This window comes from Triticum urartu, chromosome 5 (assembly GCF_003073215.2).
Source record: "Triticum urartu cultivar G1812 chromosome 5, Tu2.1, whole genome shotgun sequence".
Lineage (NCBI taxonomy): Eukaryota > Viridiplantae > Streptophyta > Magnoliopsida > Poales > Poaceae > Triticum > Triticum urartu.
The window spans coordinates 517,928,888-517,945,306 of record NC_053026.1 but is presented as its reverse complement, the minus strand read 5'-3'; the positions used below and the strand labels follow the sequence as shown (position 1 = coordinate 517,945,306).

At 42.9% G+C, this 16,419-nt stretch overlaps 2 protein-coding genes across 2 annotated transcripts; both read right to left on the bottom strand.

The window, feature by feature from the left end:
- Window positions 1-3,559: 3,559 nt before the first annotated feature.
- LOC125510289 (aquaporin NIP1-3-like) lies at window positions 3,560-7,893 on the bottom strand. Its single transcript, XM_048675434.1, has 4 exons — window positions 7,540-7,893; window positions 6,591-7,013; window positions 5,771-5,832; window positions 3,560-3,971 (listed from the first exon to the last, which is right to left on the bottom strand). Exons 1-4 carry the CDS (start codon window positions 7,711-7,713, stop codon window positions 3,761-3,763), a joined length of 870 nt encoding a protein of 289 aa, XP_048531391.1. The 5' UTR covers window positions 7,714-7,893; the 3' UTR covers window positions 3,560-3,760.
- Window positions 7,894-15,103: 7,210 nt separating this feature from the next.
- LOC125556531 (cortical cell-delineating protein-like) lies at window positions 15,104-15,638 on the bottom strand. The gene has a single exon (XM_048719248.1). The coding sequence runs from the start codon at window positions 15,604-15,606 to the stop codon at window positions 15,208-15,210; it is 399 nt and encodes a 132-aa protein (XP_048575205.1). The 5' UTR covers window positions 15,607-15,638; the 3' UTR covers window positions 15,104-15,207.
- Window positions 15,639-16,419: the final 781 nt, after the last annotated feature.

Genomic DNA, 16,419 nt, shown 5'->3' with positions numbered 1-16,419 from the left:
CATCCATGATGAAGTGGTGCTCATCCCGGCTCATCGCATAATGACCCGGAGTGCAAAGGGTGATGGGCCCAAGACCCCGGAGTGCTTAGGATGTATACCAGCGGGGACCTCTCTATGGAGCCTAGGGAGGACTAAGACATGTTGATCTTCTGAGGTCGGGCATGACCCAGGAAAGTGTGTCCGGCCAGAGTAATCAAACATGTTGGGTAATCTGGTGCACCCCTGCAGGGAAGTTATCTAAGGGAAATTATCTATTCGAATAGTCGTGTCCATGGTAACAGACGCTCGGAGTTGTATCCAGATCTATTACAACTAGAAATGGATACTTGAGACATGAGATGGATATGATGGATATGGGATTGGTTTCTCGCGGGGAGTTGAGGACGAATCTCTGGTCATTAATGCTACAACATGCTTGTTATTTAATATGCTATTTTGTACTCTTCTGAATGCTGCAAGATGCTTGAAGATGCTAGTCTTTGGTAGGCTAGGCTTTCCCTTCTCCTCTAGCATTCTGCAGTTCGGTCCACAGATACAGCCCATTCCTTTGATACGGATGCATACTTATAGTATAGATCTGATGTCAGTCTTGCGAGTACTTTGGATGAGTACTCACGGTTGCTTTGCTATCTCCTTTTCCCCTATACCTGGTTGCTGCGATCAGATGGTGGATCCTAGGAGCCAGATGCCACCGCCGACAGCTACTACTACCCCGACGGAGCCTACTACTACATGGAGACCACTGACAACCAGGAGTAGTTAGGAGGTCCCATGCAAGAGGCCTTGCCTTTTCTATTGTTGTTGCTTTTGTGTTGGCCTTCTTAAGGTAGTCTTGTTTAACTTATGTCTGAACTCAGGTATTGTTGCTTCCGCTGACTCTTGTGCTTTCAAGCTTTTGTATTCGATCCCTCGAGGCCCCTGACTTGTAATATGAATCTTGTATTATTTTAATTTCTGTCTAGAGTTGTGTTATGATATCTTCCCGTGAGTCCTTGATCTTGATCATACACATTTGCCTGTATGATTAGTATACGATTAAGTCGGGGGGCTTCACAAGTATTTTAACAGAAATGTCATAAAAATATATGGATACATTTTTTTGTGAGAAAAAATATGTCATTACCTGAACAGCGTTCCAGTGTTACAATAAGACCAGAGCGGATTGATATGATTAATAAAAATATTAATTTTATCATTTTTAAATACTCCAACAATGAAGAAACAATTAAAAAATACATTAAGTTTTTTTCTTTCTTTTCTTAGCATAGACAAGAAGGTTGTTTCACAAGAGAGAGAAAGTGAGAGAAGAAGAAAACAAGTTATCATTTTGCTGTCAGGCCATTGTCATCACTACTCGCACCAAACAGAACAAGCGGCCCGAGTCCACTCGAGGCCAGAGGCCGGCCCAACGGAGCAACGCGCCCGCCCATCAGCCGCTCCACTCAAAAAGCAAATTCAAATGCCGCTACTAGAAGCGTGAAATCACTAATTAAGGTGTACCCTTTGCAACGTCAATTCCACCTTCTCTGCTACTGACAAGTGGCGCACTGCATGTGAGCCACTTTGTCGCAACCTGGAAGTTTTCACTTTTCTACTTTTTCATAGATTCGTTTTATTACTTATCAACTAAAGAGAACTTTTTTTTCTTTGATTTGAAGCATTACTTTTGGGATGATCCACATCTATATAGAAAAGAAGTGGATGATATTGTTAAGCGTTGTATACCTCAACATAAGGAGGAAGAGATACTAAGGTAGTGTCACTCTAGTACTTATGGAAGGCACCAGGCTGGAGATAGAAAAATGCATACAAGGTCTTACAGTCTAGTTTTTATTGTTCTGCTATTTATAAAAATGCTCGTAAGTCAATTCTCTCTTGTGATACATGTCAAAAAATTGGTGATATTAATAGACATCAGGAAATGCCAATGAACTATTTTCTTGTTATTGAACATTTTGATGTCTGGGCTTTAATTAAATGGGACATTTTCCAACCTCACATGGTTACACTCATATTCTAGCTGTTGTTGATTATGTCCCTAAGTGGGTAGAAGACATTTCAACTAAAAGTTTTGATCATAAACTTCTATTAAAATGCTTAAAGAGGTTATGTTTTTTATGTTTGGAAGTCCTAGATATCTTATGACTGACTGTGGTTCATATTTTATTCATGATACTGTTGTAAAAGGTCTTGCTAAGTATCAGTAAACCATAGAGTAGCAGCATATCATCCCAGTCTAGTGGAAAGATTGACTTACCTAATAGAGAAAGCAAATTAATTTTGCAAAAGATTGTCAATAGGTCGATGAAGTATTGATGTAAGAAACTTGATGATGCACTTTAGGCTTATAGAACTGCTTATAAGAATCCCCTGGGCATGTCACCATATAAAATGGTTTATGATAAAGCTTGACATTGACCTCTTGAGTTAGAACATAAAGCTTATTGGGTTGTTAAGCAACTCAATTATGATTTTAAACTTGCTAATGAAAAGAGGTTGCTTGACATGAGCGCTTTAGATGAATGGAGGAATGAAGCCTATGAGAATGCTAATATGTTTTAAAAAGTTAGAATGTATCATGGTAGGGGAATTCAGGAACGTGAATTTAAGATTGGTGCTAAAGTTCTCTTGTACATGTCTTGTTTTAGATATTTTGCAGGTATGCTTCTTTCCAAATGGGAGGACCGTTAATCGTTGAAGATGTTTACCCGTTTGGAGCTACCATGATCAACAATGTGGAGGGGACCAAACCGAGAGTGGTAAATGGTCAAAGACTTAATAATTATATTGCCGATAACCCCCTCGAGGCGAAAGCCGATGTTATACAGATAATAACATCGGGAGACTTCATAAAAAAATCCGGAATGCTCCAAAAACCCGTGTCCTCGAGAATGCCTGGAGCCCTATAAGTAAAACCGTTGGTTTGTCCTTAGTATAATTAATGATTGAGCCACTTGCTGCACCATTGCACTTTTGTTAATATTTACTTTCTTGCGATTACTTGCTTTCAAACAAACCATCAGACAATCTTTGCATTTTTTATAGTGAACTCTTGCTAGTTTCTGTTAACCAATTCCTTCTGCTCCTAGCTGGGTTCAACTCTCGTATCGAAAAAGCAGTGATAGATCCCATATACTTGTGGGTTATCAGGAAGGCGGGGCATGGTTAGTTTTTACTTATCAAAGGAGCCTACAGGCCCCCATTTTCATTTAAGAAAATAGAGTCTTCTACTAGTAAGAAGCATCTACTTCCATACACCCCAGGACATACAACCAGCCTACACCATAGGTGCTAACATAACTAGGGGAGATACATACCCTCTCTCACACTCAGCAACTACAAACCTACAGAAGCATAACCACACGTTGTTGAATTCAACTCAGAGTAGAGACTTTATATTACCAGGAGAAAACTGTGAAATAATGTAATAGAGCCCAAATGACGTCACTAGCAGGCACACATATCCTCTTGACATAGGTCCCCAACTATGCCCTTTCCTGAATACTTCACTCATCGGGCGAGGTTAGTTTGTACATTAGAGACATAAAAGTCAATGTTGTGGTAGAATAAAGCCCTCAATTGCAGGGCACGACCTACTTTCTTCAGAGAGAAAATCATCACAATTAGAATTAGGTGACCCAATCCTTTACTAGTGAAATTAGACGATGAAGAGAAAATCAAATAAATTTACAGTGTGGTTGGAGAATTACAACATATCATCGACATTCACTATCGACAAGCAACAACACTATGAAAGCAGCTAGCTCATCCTTGCACTTCGCAAGAAGGACCCAGTCCTTGTGATCTCTCGTAGTGGCTTCTTGGTAAACCGGATGAGGTTGTAAGCCCATGCACCAGCAACCGCGCCACTAACAGGGCCGACGATGTACACCCAGATGCCGGTGTAGCGGCCGGCGACCATCGCCGGACCGATGGTTCTTGCCGGGTTCATGGATGCTCCTGATATGGGCCTGCACATCACAGCCGTGTCCGCAAATTTTTTAATCTCTTAATATAGTAAAATGACAAAATTTAATCTGGGATATTTTACTAGGAAATTCATCTCATGAAACACAATGGTAGACAGCAACAAAATATAGAAAAATTTCAACCGCTTCTATATACACAAACTAATGCTTAGGTTGTTTCTCCAAATGTTGATATTATTAGTAGATTTGTCATGGAAACTGCTTCCATATCGTTTTTTAAAATATTTATAGCAAAAAAAATGATTTTTACCTACTATCCAGTGTCAACGCTTATCTGATTTCAGAAAAGAAAAACTCTTATCACCATGTACTTTAATTTTATTCCTACACAGACGTAGCCAGGCCACAAACTTTACAGAAGCCATGGCCTGGGGTATGGCAGCAACTCCATTTGCTGACAGTAGCTACCATGGTTACTGTTCACTATTGTAGCTCGAAGTTGGCCTGGGGCATCAATAACTCCTGGCTAGGCAACCGTTCCGACGTATACTAGTTTTTCTAAGAAAAAACAATCTACATGGCACCCCCACTTGTTAGGTCATGTGGTAGCTAACCCGGCCAACACATGGATCCCACGCCACGCAAATATTTAAAAATAATCACATGAATTATCTTAAATAAAAGACACATACCTCCATTGTTTTCAAATTAATTTTACTTTGTTCACAAAATTTATAGGTAATAATTCAAATTGTGCACTCTATGATTTTCTAATTCTAGATTGTAATTTATGATCATGTAATGCAACTTAAAGATCCTTTAATCGTACTTCCACATTGCAATTTCGAATAGTTTCAGTGTTGTTTGACCTAATAAAATCCAGTTTTTCGTACGCACTCACATGAACAGTAAGTGGTATGTAAACAGCGTTGATCGTGTAAAAAACCCACTAAATTTTTACCACACCAATGTACAGATGACAGACGTACAATAGCAGGCTAACCTACTCTGCGGCAATTATCTAGTTTTACCTCACATTGCGATTCCAAATAGTTTCAGTGTTGTTTGACATGGCATCTGAGTTGTCCGCCACATGGACATGCCATCTGGGACGCCATGCTGCTTTGTGGTAAATCGTTGATAAGATAGTCTTATTTTAAGTCTTGCATGTAATTTAGAGACGACAAAAAAAAATCTACAATGGGTCATCTCTTAGCCTTATCTTCAATAACTAGCTATTCCTAAAACATCATCTCTTGCCTTCTCTTAAATAAGAGAAGACAAGCATTTTCTTATGATTTCTCTCTCATCCACCTCATCATTTATTCTACATGGCACTCTTAAAATAGCACCATTGTACATGCCCTAAACCATGACCATGCAACAAATCGCAAGCTTGTTGTCCAAATACTCCGGAGGGAGTAGTATTCTGTGGTAAATCAGTAAATCGCAGGCTCTGATGATGTCCCTTGATGCTGCAGCTGTCTTGTCCCTATCCCCAAGTTCTAGTGCCTTTTTCTCGTTTTCTTTTTTTCTTTTTTTTTTGGGTTTTCATTCGGTTTTCCCTGATTAGCCGAGAATGTTAGGTTTTCGGGTCCGGTTTTTCTTATAAACTGGACCAACTCTCTTCTTCTCAATGAAATGCAGGAACCCCCTGCCCCTTTCAAGGTGTTCTCGAAAAAAAAAGTTAGCTGTTCACACTACGAGATAACTAAGTCTAAAAGCGTCATGTGTAAGAAAGGAACCCATCAACATGTTTCAATCAAAAGACGGCTTTGTTGACAACCAAAGTCCAAAATGGCGAGTAAAATAGAGTTAATGTAGCAGTTATCTTGGAATACCCGGCAAAGAGCACGTTTAGTAGCACAGTAGCTCCAACGGCCAGACCGGCGAGCTCACCAATCTGCAAGAGAGGGAGAAAATGGTCGGAAACAATAAGTTGAGTAGATGGGAAATACCCCTTGTTTCCTGGGTATATATACACCTAGAAATTAGAATTTTTTTTACAAAAAAGTCAAAAAAGTGTAGAAGTTTTTTTAGAATAAACTTGACGTTCTTTTGCACCAATATGTAAATTTCCGCCAACCAAAACCTAACGTTGACTTCAGGGGGAAAACAATTTTTTTGGTCAAATTGGTGTATATAGTGTCTTGTATATAGCAGTAAAAATTTTTTGCCTAGTAGTCAACGCTGGGTTTTGGTTGATGAAAAATTACATACTGGTGTAAAAGAGATTCAAGTTTATTTAAAAAATACTTCTGAACTTTTTTACTTTCCTTGTAAAAAAAAATTCTCAATTCCTGAGTGTTTTTTTTTTTTGACAACTCAATTCCTGAGTGTATATACACCTAGGACCCAACGTCCACGCTCTTGAGTAGATAGCGATGTTTCCGTATCTTTTATTATTGACTGTAAATTTTTGTTGATAGCTTACCAAGCTGATCATTTGATGTGTCCGTATCTTTAAGCTCGGTAATTTTGGCACCATCTTCAGTAGCCTGAGGTGTTTGGTGGTGTGAATGTGTGTGTGTGTGTGTGTGTGTGTGTGTGTGTGAGGCTGCGTTATAACCGGTCTTTTTCAAAAATTAGTTAAGTGTAGAAAACTAAATTAATGGCTAAGACAAGGATTGTGATCTCACAGTACTCCTCCAGTTTACTTACGGCTCTGTTGTCGGTGGCGACTCCGGAGATGACGAACATGAGGTAGAAGGTGATGATGAATTCCAGCACCAGCGACTGGACGTCCGACCCCGACGGCACCGTCCCGAAGAAGTGCTCCGGCTCGCTCCCGAACAGCAGCCGCAGCGTGAGGCTCGCCGCCGTGGACCCGGTCACCTGCGCCGCCGCGTAGGCCGGGACCTGCCTCCAGGGGAAGCGGCCGCAGGTGGCGAAGGCGAGCGTGACGGCGGGGTTGAGGTGCGCCCCGGAGATGTGGCCGACGGAGTAGACCATGACCATGACGGCCAGGCCCCAGGTGATGCAGACGCCCGGGAACGTCACCGTGCCGGCCGTCCTCTGGTTCACGGCCACCGCCGCGCAGCCGGCGAAGATGAGGAGGTAGGTCCCCATGATCTCGGCGAGGACCTGCGCCCATGGTCCAAGAATGTCGCGGTCAGGTCAATCGCTTGCTTGCTTGCTTGTCCAAGTTGCCCAGAGACTCGTAATGATGGGATAGCTACTGCTGGTGGTGTTATGACTTATGACCCAATTGCTTGCAAGTATAATGCGAAGACTGAGCACAACCGGCCAGCAGGCGACATTTTCAAAGGCAAAGAAATACTCATTTGGAATTTTCCTCTAGCCGAAACAATATAGTATTGTTGCGTTTGGATTGTTATCGGCTCATCACGTGTACCTTGCAGACGAAAGTTGTCATCTTTGTCCACTTGTTTGACTCTTCTATCCAGTGTTTGAACTCTGCCCTGTTTCTCTCCTACCTGAACTACGGCCTCCACGGGTGGGTGTGAACAAGTGCAACTACCTTGTGCTGGATGGATAATCATCAATCATGCATGCCCGAATCACGTAAGGATTCTCAGGCACGAAACAAGAATAAAACTTCGTGGATGAAGGATAATCTAGTAGTAGTTGCGTATGCAAACTTACACACCTTCTGCACGAATTGGACGGAGATCATGGGCTGATTGGCCGTGCTGCTGAGAGCTTGCTCTGAATCCTCGCACCCTGCTGGTTGATTCGCTCCTCCTCTTCCTTCCTCCAGAGCTCCAGTGTGGTCTTGCTCTTGCGGTTGCAGGCCATTGGCTCCATGCTCTCCTCCTGCCATGCGCGCGCCGCGTTCCGCTATCCCCCTCCCTCCCTCACTCCCTCTCTCTGTTTAGCCGACTGTCTATCTGCTCTGCTTTGCTCTCTATCTCTATCTCTTGTTTGGATCTGCGTGCTGATCAGTACGCTTGTGCTATTTATGGGTTCCAGGCTTCAATGCTACAGCTAGATAGCGAGGTCCATGTGTCCTCCTAGCAAATGTTATCTTGTGATTTCTTGGGTTGACCACCGGATCACGAATCCTCCTAAAGTCCGGAAACGGTAGCTATGCATAGGAAGTTTCTTTGAAGACTGCCTATGGATTTATTTATTTTTAGCCTCACCAAAATACGCAAAAATTCCTCTAGTTGAGAACGTGAGGTCCTATTAGAATGTTACCTTGTGATCTTTTTGCATGAAAGATGCTTCCGTGCGTGCGGTTCGGGCCAAATTTCAGCTCGTTTATGCATCTGAATAACTCTTGACAAAAAGATAAATTTGGGGTCTATGAAATAGTCATGTACTGTTTGGACCTTTTTTTCGTGAGAGCAATTCGCATTCCAAACGAGCTGAAATTTTGTGTGTTAGCTTAGCACTTGATCATTTAGTTTGTTGCTATTGCTTTCTTCATGACTTATACATGTTCCTATCACTATGAGATTATGCAACTCCCGTTTACCGGAGGAACACTTTGTGTGCCACAAAACGTCACAACGTAACTAGGTGATTATAAAGATGCTCTACAGGTGTCTCCGAAGGTACTTGTTGGGTTGGCGTATTTTGAAATTAGGATTTGTCACTCCGATTGTCGGAGAGGTATCTCTGGGCCCACTCGGTAATGCACATCACTATAAGCCTTGCAAGCATTGCAACTAATGAGTTAGTTGCGGGATAATGTATTACGAAACGAGTAAAGAGACTTGCCGGCAACGAGATTGAATTAGGTATTGAGATACCGACGATCGAATCGCGGGCAAGTAACATACCGATGACAAAGGGAACAACATATGTTGTTATGCGGTTTGACCGATAAAGATCTTCGTAGAATATGTAGGAGCCAATATGAGCATCCAGGTTCCGCTATTGGTCATTGACCGGAGACGTGTCTCGGTCATGTCTACATAGTTCTCGAACCCGTAGGGTCCGCACGCTTAAAGTTCGATGACAGATATATTATGAGTTTATGTGCTTTGATGTACCGAAGGTAGTTCGGAGTCCCGAATGAGATCGGGGACATGACGAGGAGTCTCGAAATGGTCGAGACGTAAAGATCGATATATTGGACAATTATATTTGGACATCGGAAAGGTTCCGAGTGATTCGGGTATTTATCGGAGTACCGGGGAGTTACGGGAATTCGCCGGGGAGTGTATGTGCCTTATTGGGCTTTAGGGGAAAGAGAGAGAGGCAGGCCGCGCGCCGCCCCAAGGCCTAGTCCGAATTGGACTATGGGGAAGGGCTGCGCCCCCTCCTTCCTTCTCTTCTCTTTTCCCTTTCCTTCTCTCCTACTTCTACTACTTGGAAGGGCTCCTAGTTCTACTAGGAAAGGGGAATCCTACTCCCGGTGGGAGTAGGACTCTCCTAGGGCGCGCCATAGAGAGGGCCGGCCCCTCCCCTCCTCCACTCCTTTATATACGTGGCCAGGGGGCACCCCATAGACATAACAATTGATCTCTTAATCTCTTAGCCGTGTGCGGTGCCCCCCTCAATCATAATCCACCTCGATCATATCGTAGCGGTGCTTAGGCGAAGCCCCGCGTCGGTAGAACATCATCATCGTCACCACGCCGCCGTGCTGACGAAACTCTCCCTCAACACTCGGCTGGATCGGAGTTCGAGGGACGTCATCGAGTTGAACGTGTGCAGAACTCGGAGGTGCCATGCGTTCGGTACTTGATCGGTCGGATCGTGAAGACGTACGACTACATCAACCGCGTTGTGCTAACGCTTCCGTTTTCGGTCTTTGAGGGTACGTGGACACACTCTCCCCTCTCGTTGCTATGCATCACCATGATCTTGCGTGTGCATAGGAAATTTTTGAAATTACTACGTTCCCCAACAAGGGCATGCCACCCTGGCTTGTGGGACCCCTGTAGCTCTGTTTTCCCTAATTCCTGACCTATAAATTCTCACGTATTCAGAAACCCTCGAAGTGAGACACGAAATAATTTTATCCCACTGCAAGCCTCTATTCCGAAGCGATCCCATCTGAAGCCATGTTCCCGGAGGGGGGAATCATTGGGGAGGCCATCTTCATCAACCTTGTTGCCTCCATGATGATGTGTGAGTAGTTCTTTCAGGACATATTGGTCCATAGTAGTAGCCAGATGGCTCTCTCTCTCTCCCCCTATATCTCTCTCTTGATCTTCAATACAACAATCTCTTCAGAGATCTATTCGATGTAATTCCCATGACATGTTTGTTGGGATCCGATGAATTGCGGAATTATGATCATATTGTTCATTAATTTATATTGATTGTCTTGAAGTATTTCTCTTGTGTATTTTTGTAGCTATGTATGATTTCCGATCCGTGAATCTTTTCTGACCAATTAGATGAGTAGGTTTTCAGAGGGAGTTGTGCATAGTAGTGGGTTCAATCTTGCGGCGACCTTTCTCTGTGACAGGAGGGGTGAAGGCACGTATTATATTGTTCCCACTAAGTGTAAAACGATGGGGTTTGGTCATATTGATTGATCTCTTTCTGTCTATATTATGCCATCTTTCTTATTGCGTTACTTTGTTTATTATGAAATTAATACTTTCGAATGCATGCTGGATAGTGGTCTTGGGGTGGAGTAATAGTAGTAGATGCAGTTGGACTAATGGTCTACTTATCACAGATGTAATGCCTATGTGAGATTATGCCATGAATAACCATAGTTATAATTTGCATGTGCCTCACACAGTGAAACATATTCCATGCAAAAAAATTGTGAAACTTTTAGTATTTTTTACTGTTCACGGGATGCAGATGAGCCGGGCTCAGAAATGAATATTTGTCTCTATATAACAAAAAGGCAGAGTACCTCAATTCTTCGGCAACAAAGTAGAGAAAGTGTGACATAAAATTGTTCTTGGTCTAAGAGAACAGAGTACTGTGAGATGGTCTTTCCTCACTTCTTTTGTTTCTCTCGAATGAAGAAGCAAATCCAAATCTGAGTTAGTCTATTCCATAATATGGTTAAGTGTCTAATAAACCATATTAATATGCGAAATGCAGAATGCCCATAAAAACGGATCCGGAGGACTCGCGATCTAGCGCCACCAATGGATCCCTCCTCCACCACCACCTCACCCCTACGCCACTATCACTACCACCAGCAGCCCCCCCGGCATCTTCCTCCCCTTGTTACCGCCTGAGGTGCCCTTGGGAAAAGTCCGGATGGCTCTGAGGAAGGCGGCGGCGGGGCCCTTCTCCGGTTGCTCGGCGTTGGTACGGTGACTGTGATCCATGGATCAGGGACAGTGGTCCCTTTGGTGAGGCTTCCTTGTACGGTCGCATGGCGGGGCTGGTGTGCTGTCGGAGGTCAGCTTGGGCGGCCGGCGGACCACCGGCGGGTTCACGCCACCCGGCGGCTTACGGTGCCATTTTGTCCGATGCTCACTGTCCCATCTAGGTGCGCTCAAATCTCGCTGGATTTGGTCATGTTGGCTAGCTAGTTGGTCACCGATGTATGGGCGGAGCATGTGGTGAGGATTCAGATCGGGATAGTTCCCTGGTTCGCTTTGGCCGGCCACGATGACAACGACACCTGTGGGCGTCGGTTTTCTTCTTGGAGTCGTTGTTCGGGTATGCCTTACTTCTTCCTACCTCACTGCTTCTTGGGTGAAAACCCTAACTGCAGTGGCGGCGACGACGCTCAAGGTATCGTCGTGAGAGCTTTGTGATAGTGGGCACCATATGGGTTTGTTGGCAAATGCAGATGGTGTGCCCCTTTTCCTCCAGAGGGTATCTGCGCCAGGGGAAATCGTAGATCTAGGTCTCCTGGGTCAGATGATGACGGTGACTCTGGTGTCGTTCTCCCTCCTGGAGGCATTGTTTTGGAGCAGATTCTTACTGGAGGGGCCGTAAGGTGGAGCGGTATTGCATCTACCTCCTCGAAGACGGCGGGTCTCGACGGCGCGGCGCAGTGGAGTCTCGGCATTGGACACGGCTTGATGGACGCGTGCAGACTGGCGGCGTTGTCTGGTATCGTGGTGGTGTCGATGACAGTTGGTCCTGGCAAGTTCAATGTGAGGATGCCTCCAGAAGATGGGACGGTCGAAGATGGCGGCATAGGATCCTAGAGTGCGTGCCTGCGGTGTGTGTTGTGGGTCTGCTAGACCGATTGGTGCTCTTCGCTCACAGCCACGGTGACTTCATGAGGCCACCTAATTAGATGGTGTGCGTTGGTACGGTCAAGGCACATCGTCAAACATGCATGTGTAGCGACATAAATCGCCAGAAAGGTGGCTTTGGACTCATCCTTGTATTTATTTTGCCAGTCTTTGTTGCATAATTTAATAAAGATGGTTGTATACATTGTCCGATGTAGAGGCTAGGGGTTATCCACATTTTTGGAAGAAAAAAAAGAATGCTGAATATGTTATACACTTCAGTTGTACAAAAGTTATTTTAGGATGTAGATAAAAAATACTACCTCCGTTTCAGTTTACAAGACGTGCCCGTACCCCTAGGTTGCCGATTTTATCATCGTAATATAAACTATGTAACACAAAAATTATACTGTTTGAAAATAGAACATCTGAAGTTTATAATGGTATGTTTTTTGTAATATATAACTTCTATTTAGATTGCTTAAATTGATGACCTAGAAGTACACGCGCGCCTTGTAAACTGGGAGAGAGGGAGTATATGCATGCTTGACAAATCCGTATGTGCTAGTTAAGATAAATTTTGAGTAGGTAGCGCGTATGGGTTAATGGAATCCAAAAATATGTTGATTAAACCATGGATGTAGGAGTATAACACGTGAACTTTCTGAAATTAATTGAAAAATATAGCAATTTATTTCTTTTATAGAAAAGAAACTTATGAATTATATTGTACTTGCCTCTTTTTTGCATGGGACAAAAATGGTAAAAATAAACAAGGTTTTTCAAGTTCACGTGCTAACATGCCCTATATACTCATAAAAGATGACAAAATATTGTTCATGTTGATATTTGTAAACGAACTGTGGTGAAGAGGCATTCAATCCCCATCATCATGTAAGGCAACGCAGACAAGTTACCATTCTAATGGGAGAATTCCACACTGTTTGATAAAAACATGGCCACTCATCCTATGAGCAGCAAATAGCTAAGCAAGTGTGTGCATAAGGCTAGCAAAATAAATGGCATGATAAAGTTACGAACCAGGCCTTCGCTCTTGCCTCCTCCTCAGTTAGGGTTTTCTTGCCTCTTGTTGGCGCCGCCGCCAGTCCGTCTCCTCTCCTATGGTCCTTAGATCATGGGGGCACGATAGATCCTGACCCTTGCCGGCGGGAGGGCTTCGTTTTTAAGTGTTTTTTGAAGTTTTGTTAGGGTTTGTGCCATACTCAGGAAGACGGGGCGGAGACGGCTTCTTAAAGATGGAATAAGGTCCTTCCCGCCTACCCCACGTCCCGACGATGTTTCTAACATCGCCGGAGGGCGTGTGGAGGTGTGTCTCCAACGGTTCTCGTGGGATTCGGTCGGCATTTGTCTTCGATGGATCCTCTTGGATTCGGTCTTCATTCATCTATGTGTCTGTAGGTTGGATCTTTTCGATCTAGGATCCTCTTCATCGGTGGCGGTTGTTGTTGTGATGTGCTGGTCCTATGGAGTCTTAGCACGACGACTTTCCGGCTGACTACTACAACAATGTTTGCCCGGTTTCGATGAGGGAGGGGCGATGACGACGGTGCGTCTTCGGCTCGCTCCAGTGCTTGTAGTCGTCGCTAGGTGGTCTACGGACCTGGATGTAATTTTTACTTCTGATGTTCTTTGTACTACCTTGACAATTGATGAATAGATTGAAAGTTTTCTCGTGAAAAAAATACATAAATGGCATGACATCTTACATTCTTAAGAAGTTGATGCCCATTACTATCAATTTTTTCAACATGTACACTGTCCACATCAGCAAGTAGGTCCCACGTCCAAACCATTTCTCTCCTCTCAATAATTAACTCAAGTAAAAATCTTCCTATAATAATTGCTACCGTGCCTCATCCCTGCACGACGCCAAGGCTCCCGAATCCAACGCATCGCTCGCTGCCATGTTGATGGGTGTCACGGAGTCCGCTATACGTCCTCATAGAGGCCGGCATGTGTTGAGTAGTCCGCCTCTTCTTCTCATCACCCTCCACAGGCGCCTCTACCCCAACGCCTTCCGCCAAGCTAGGACACACAAGTGAGCTCATATTTTCAATCTATTATTTCCACTATGTTGCCGATTATTGGGGCAAGCTGCCTTCTCCCCAGCTAGGTAACATTTGATTCTCGAGATATATGATGTGATTAAAAGGAAATAAAAAATCATGACGTATATGATGTGATTAAGACCACTAAGATTCTCGAGATCTTTTTGTAGTTTGCACAACTAATAAACTACAACAATGAAATTTACGAAGTCACCGTAAATTTCAAGATGATATGCTGGCTCAATCTTTCGGAGGTGCTCATAGGGATAGAGTGTGCGTGTGTGCGTTCATAGGGGTGAGTGTATGCGCGTGTATATGAGCGCTTGTGTGTGTACTGTGTTAAAAAAACTACAACAATGAAATGGTCACTATTCTGAATTATTCCTTTTACAAAGTGTTACTATATTGAGTAATTTGGATCTTGACATATTATTCATTTTATATGGCCATTTTAACTATGTTCAAAAATAGACCATGAAGGACGATTCATGCAGGAAGCCCTCTTGGGCTTTCCAGTTTATTTTTCTTTTAAATTGTTTAAATCATCTGCCGGTGATGCATGTTAGAAAACAAATACAGCAGTCACTATTTTAAATAAAATTTGGCATATAACTGATTTCAATTGTTATCATCTTCGTGACAACAAAATCTCGCAACAACGCGCAGGGTGTCACTAGTTTATAGAGTTTGGACCCCACATGAACATAATCAACACATCTAGTCGAAAACAAAGAAATCTCTTAAACCATCACTGATAAGTATCTGTCAACATATGGTTCATAGTAAGATCCAAATGTCATAGATGTTTCCATAGACTATAGAACCGGTTGTAAAAATTCATAAATATGTCGTATATAGATAGATGGTTCAAACGATCAGCTGCGATGTCGTTTTGAATTATTTATAATGATCTCATATGTTGTAGGAAATATCTTCAATGAGACAAGCTCCATCTCAATAAATTTGATTACACAACATGCATGATACACTTATGTCACACACACAAACATAACTTGAAATCTAAATATACAATCTAACATAAATTTATTAATGAGTTGGCATAGATGGGTATGCCTCACATGCATGACAATTATGAGAATGTTTTGGAGAGGTATAGTTGATCATGGCTCATGGCGAGCAGGTGAAACTAGAGGGATATGTCTTGTTACAATGGTTGAGTAGGAGGGTCAGGTCGACGGGAATGTCGACGTCGATGAGGCCAAGGAGGTTGGCCTTGATGGCAGTGCAAACACAGACAGCGGCATCTAGATCAGCCAACCCACTAAGCAGTGGGCAACATTGCTCGGTCTCCAGCACGTTGATCCGGAGCTTGAGTAGCAACAATACATTGCTGCACACAGTTATCTTTAGTGGGTTGATTGGGCAGGAACCACCATTCGATGGTGTCGGTGCAATAGGTGGGGTAGGCACCAAAGGTGGTGTAGGAACCATTGGAGGGTTACCATGCACAATAGCAATGAGACCAAGGTTGAGGGCAAGGAAGAGAGCAACTTTTGTTAGTGCCATTACTTAAGATTTGAAGCAAGCTAGCTGGTGGTTTCTTTGGTATTTGTGTTGTTTGAGATGTTTATGTTTGGTGGTACTTATAGCTAGAAAAAAATGAGTGGGTTCTTTACATTCCCCAATATGTCAAGCAATCATTGATGACTCATAATTATATACCATACATACCTTATATTTGGTAGTAAATCATCATGTGTTCTCGAGGATGAATACAATATTTACACACTTCTTCCTTTGGTTAAATCTATTTAATTCAAATGCTATAAAAAGGAAGCATCTTATTACTTCCTATTATATTTTGATAAAGAAGGAAACTTGTAATTGTCGGAATTATGCCCTAGAGGCAATAATTTTTACTATTATATTTCCATGTTCATTATCATGTTTATATTTTTGTCTTATAAGTGTATTAGTTCTTGGATATGAGATTCATAGAAAAAACCCAGATACATGCGTGGAAACATAAACACCAATGTGATCCCTAGTCATGCCTCTAAGACTAGCTCATGTATTGATGATGATCTTGTTTTCCTGATCTTGAGCATTGTTATTATAACAAGGATGCTATCAGTAATGAGATACATTGTTACCGGAATATCCTCAATGGCACAAGCTCCATCACAATAACTTAGATTACATAACATGATGGACTTGTGTCACGCACACACACAAACATAACTTGAAAGCTAAGTATGTACAATCTAAACAGAAATTTATTAATGAGTTGGCATAGATGGGTATGCCTCACATACATGACAGTTAGAGCATCTACACCCGGACCCCCCCATATCCATCCCAAACGCACGGGCGGGCTGC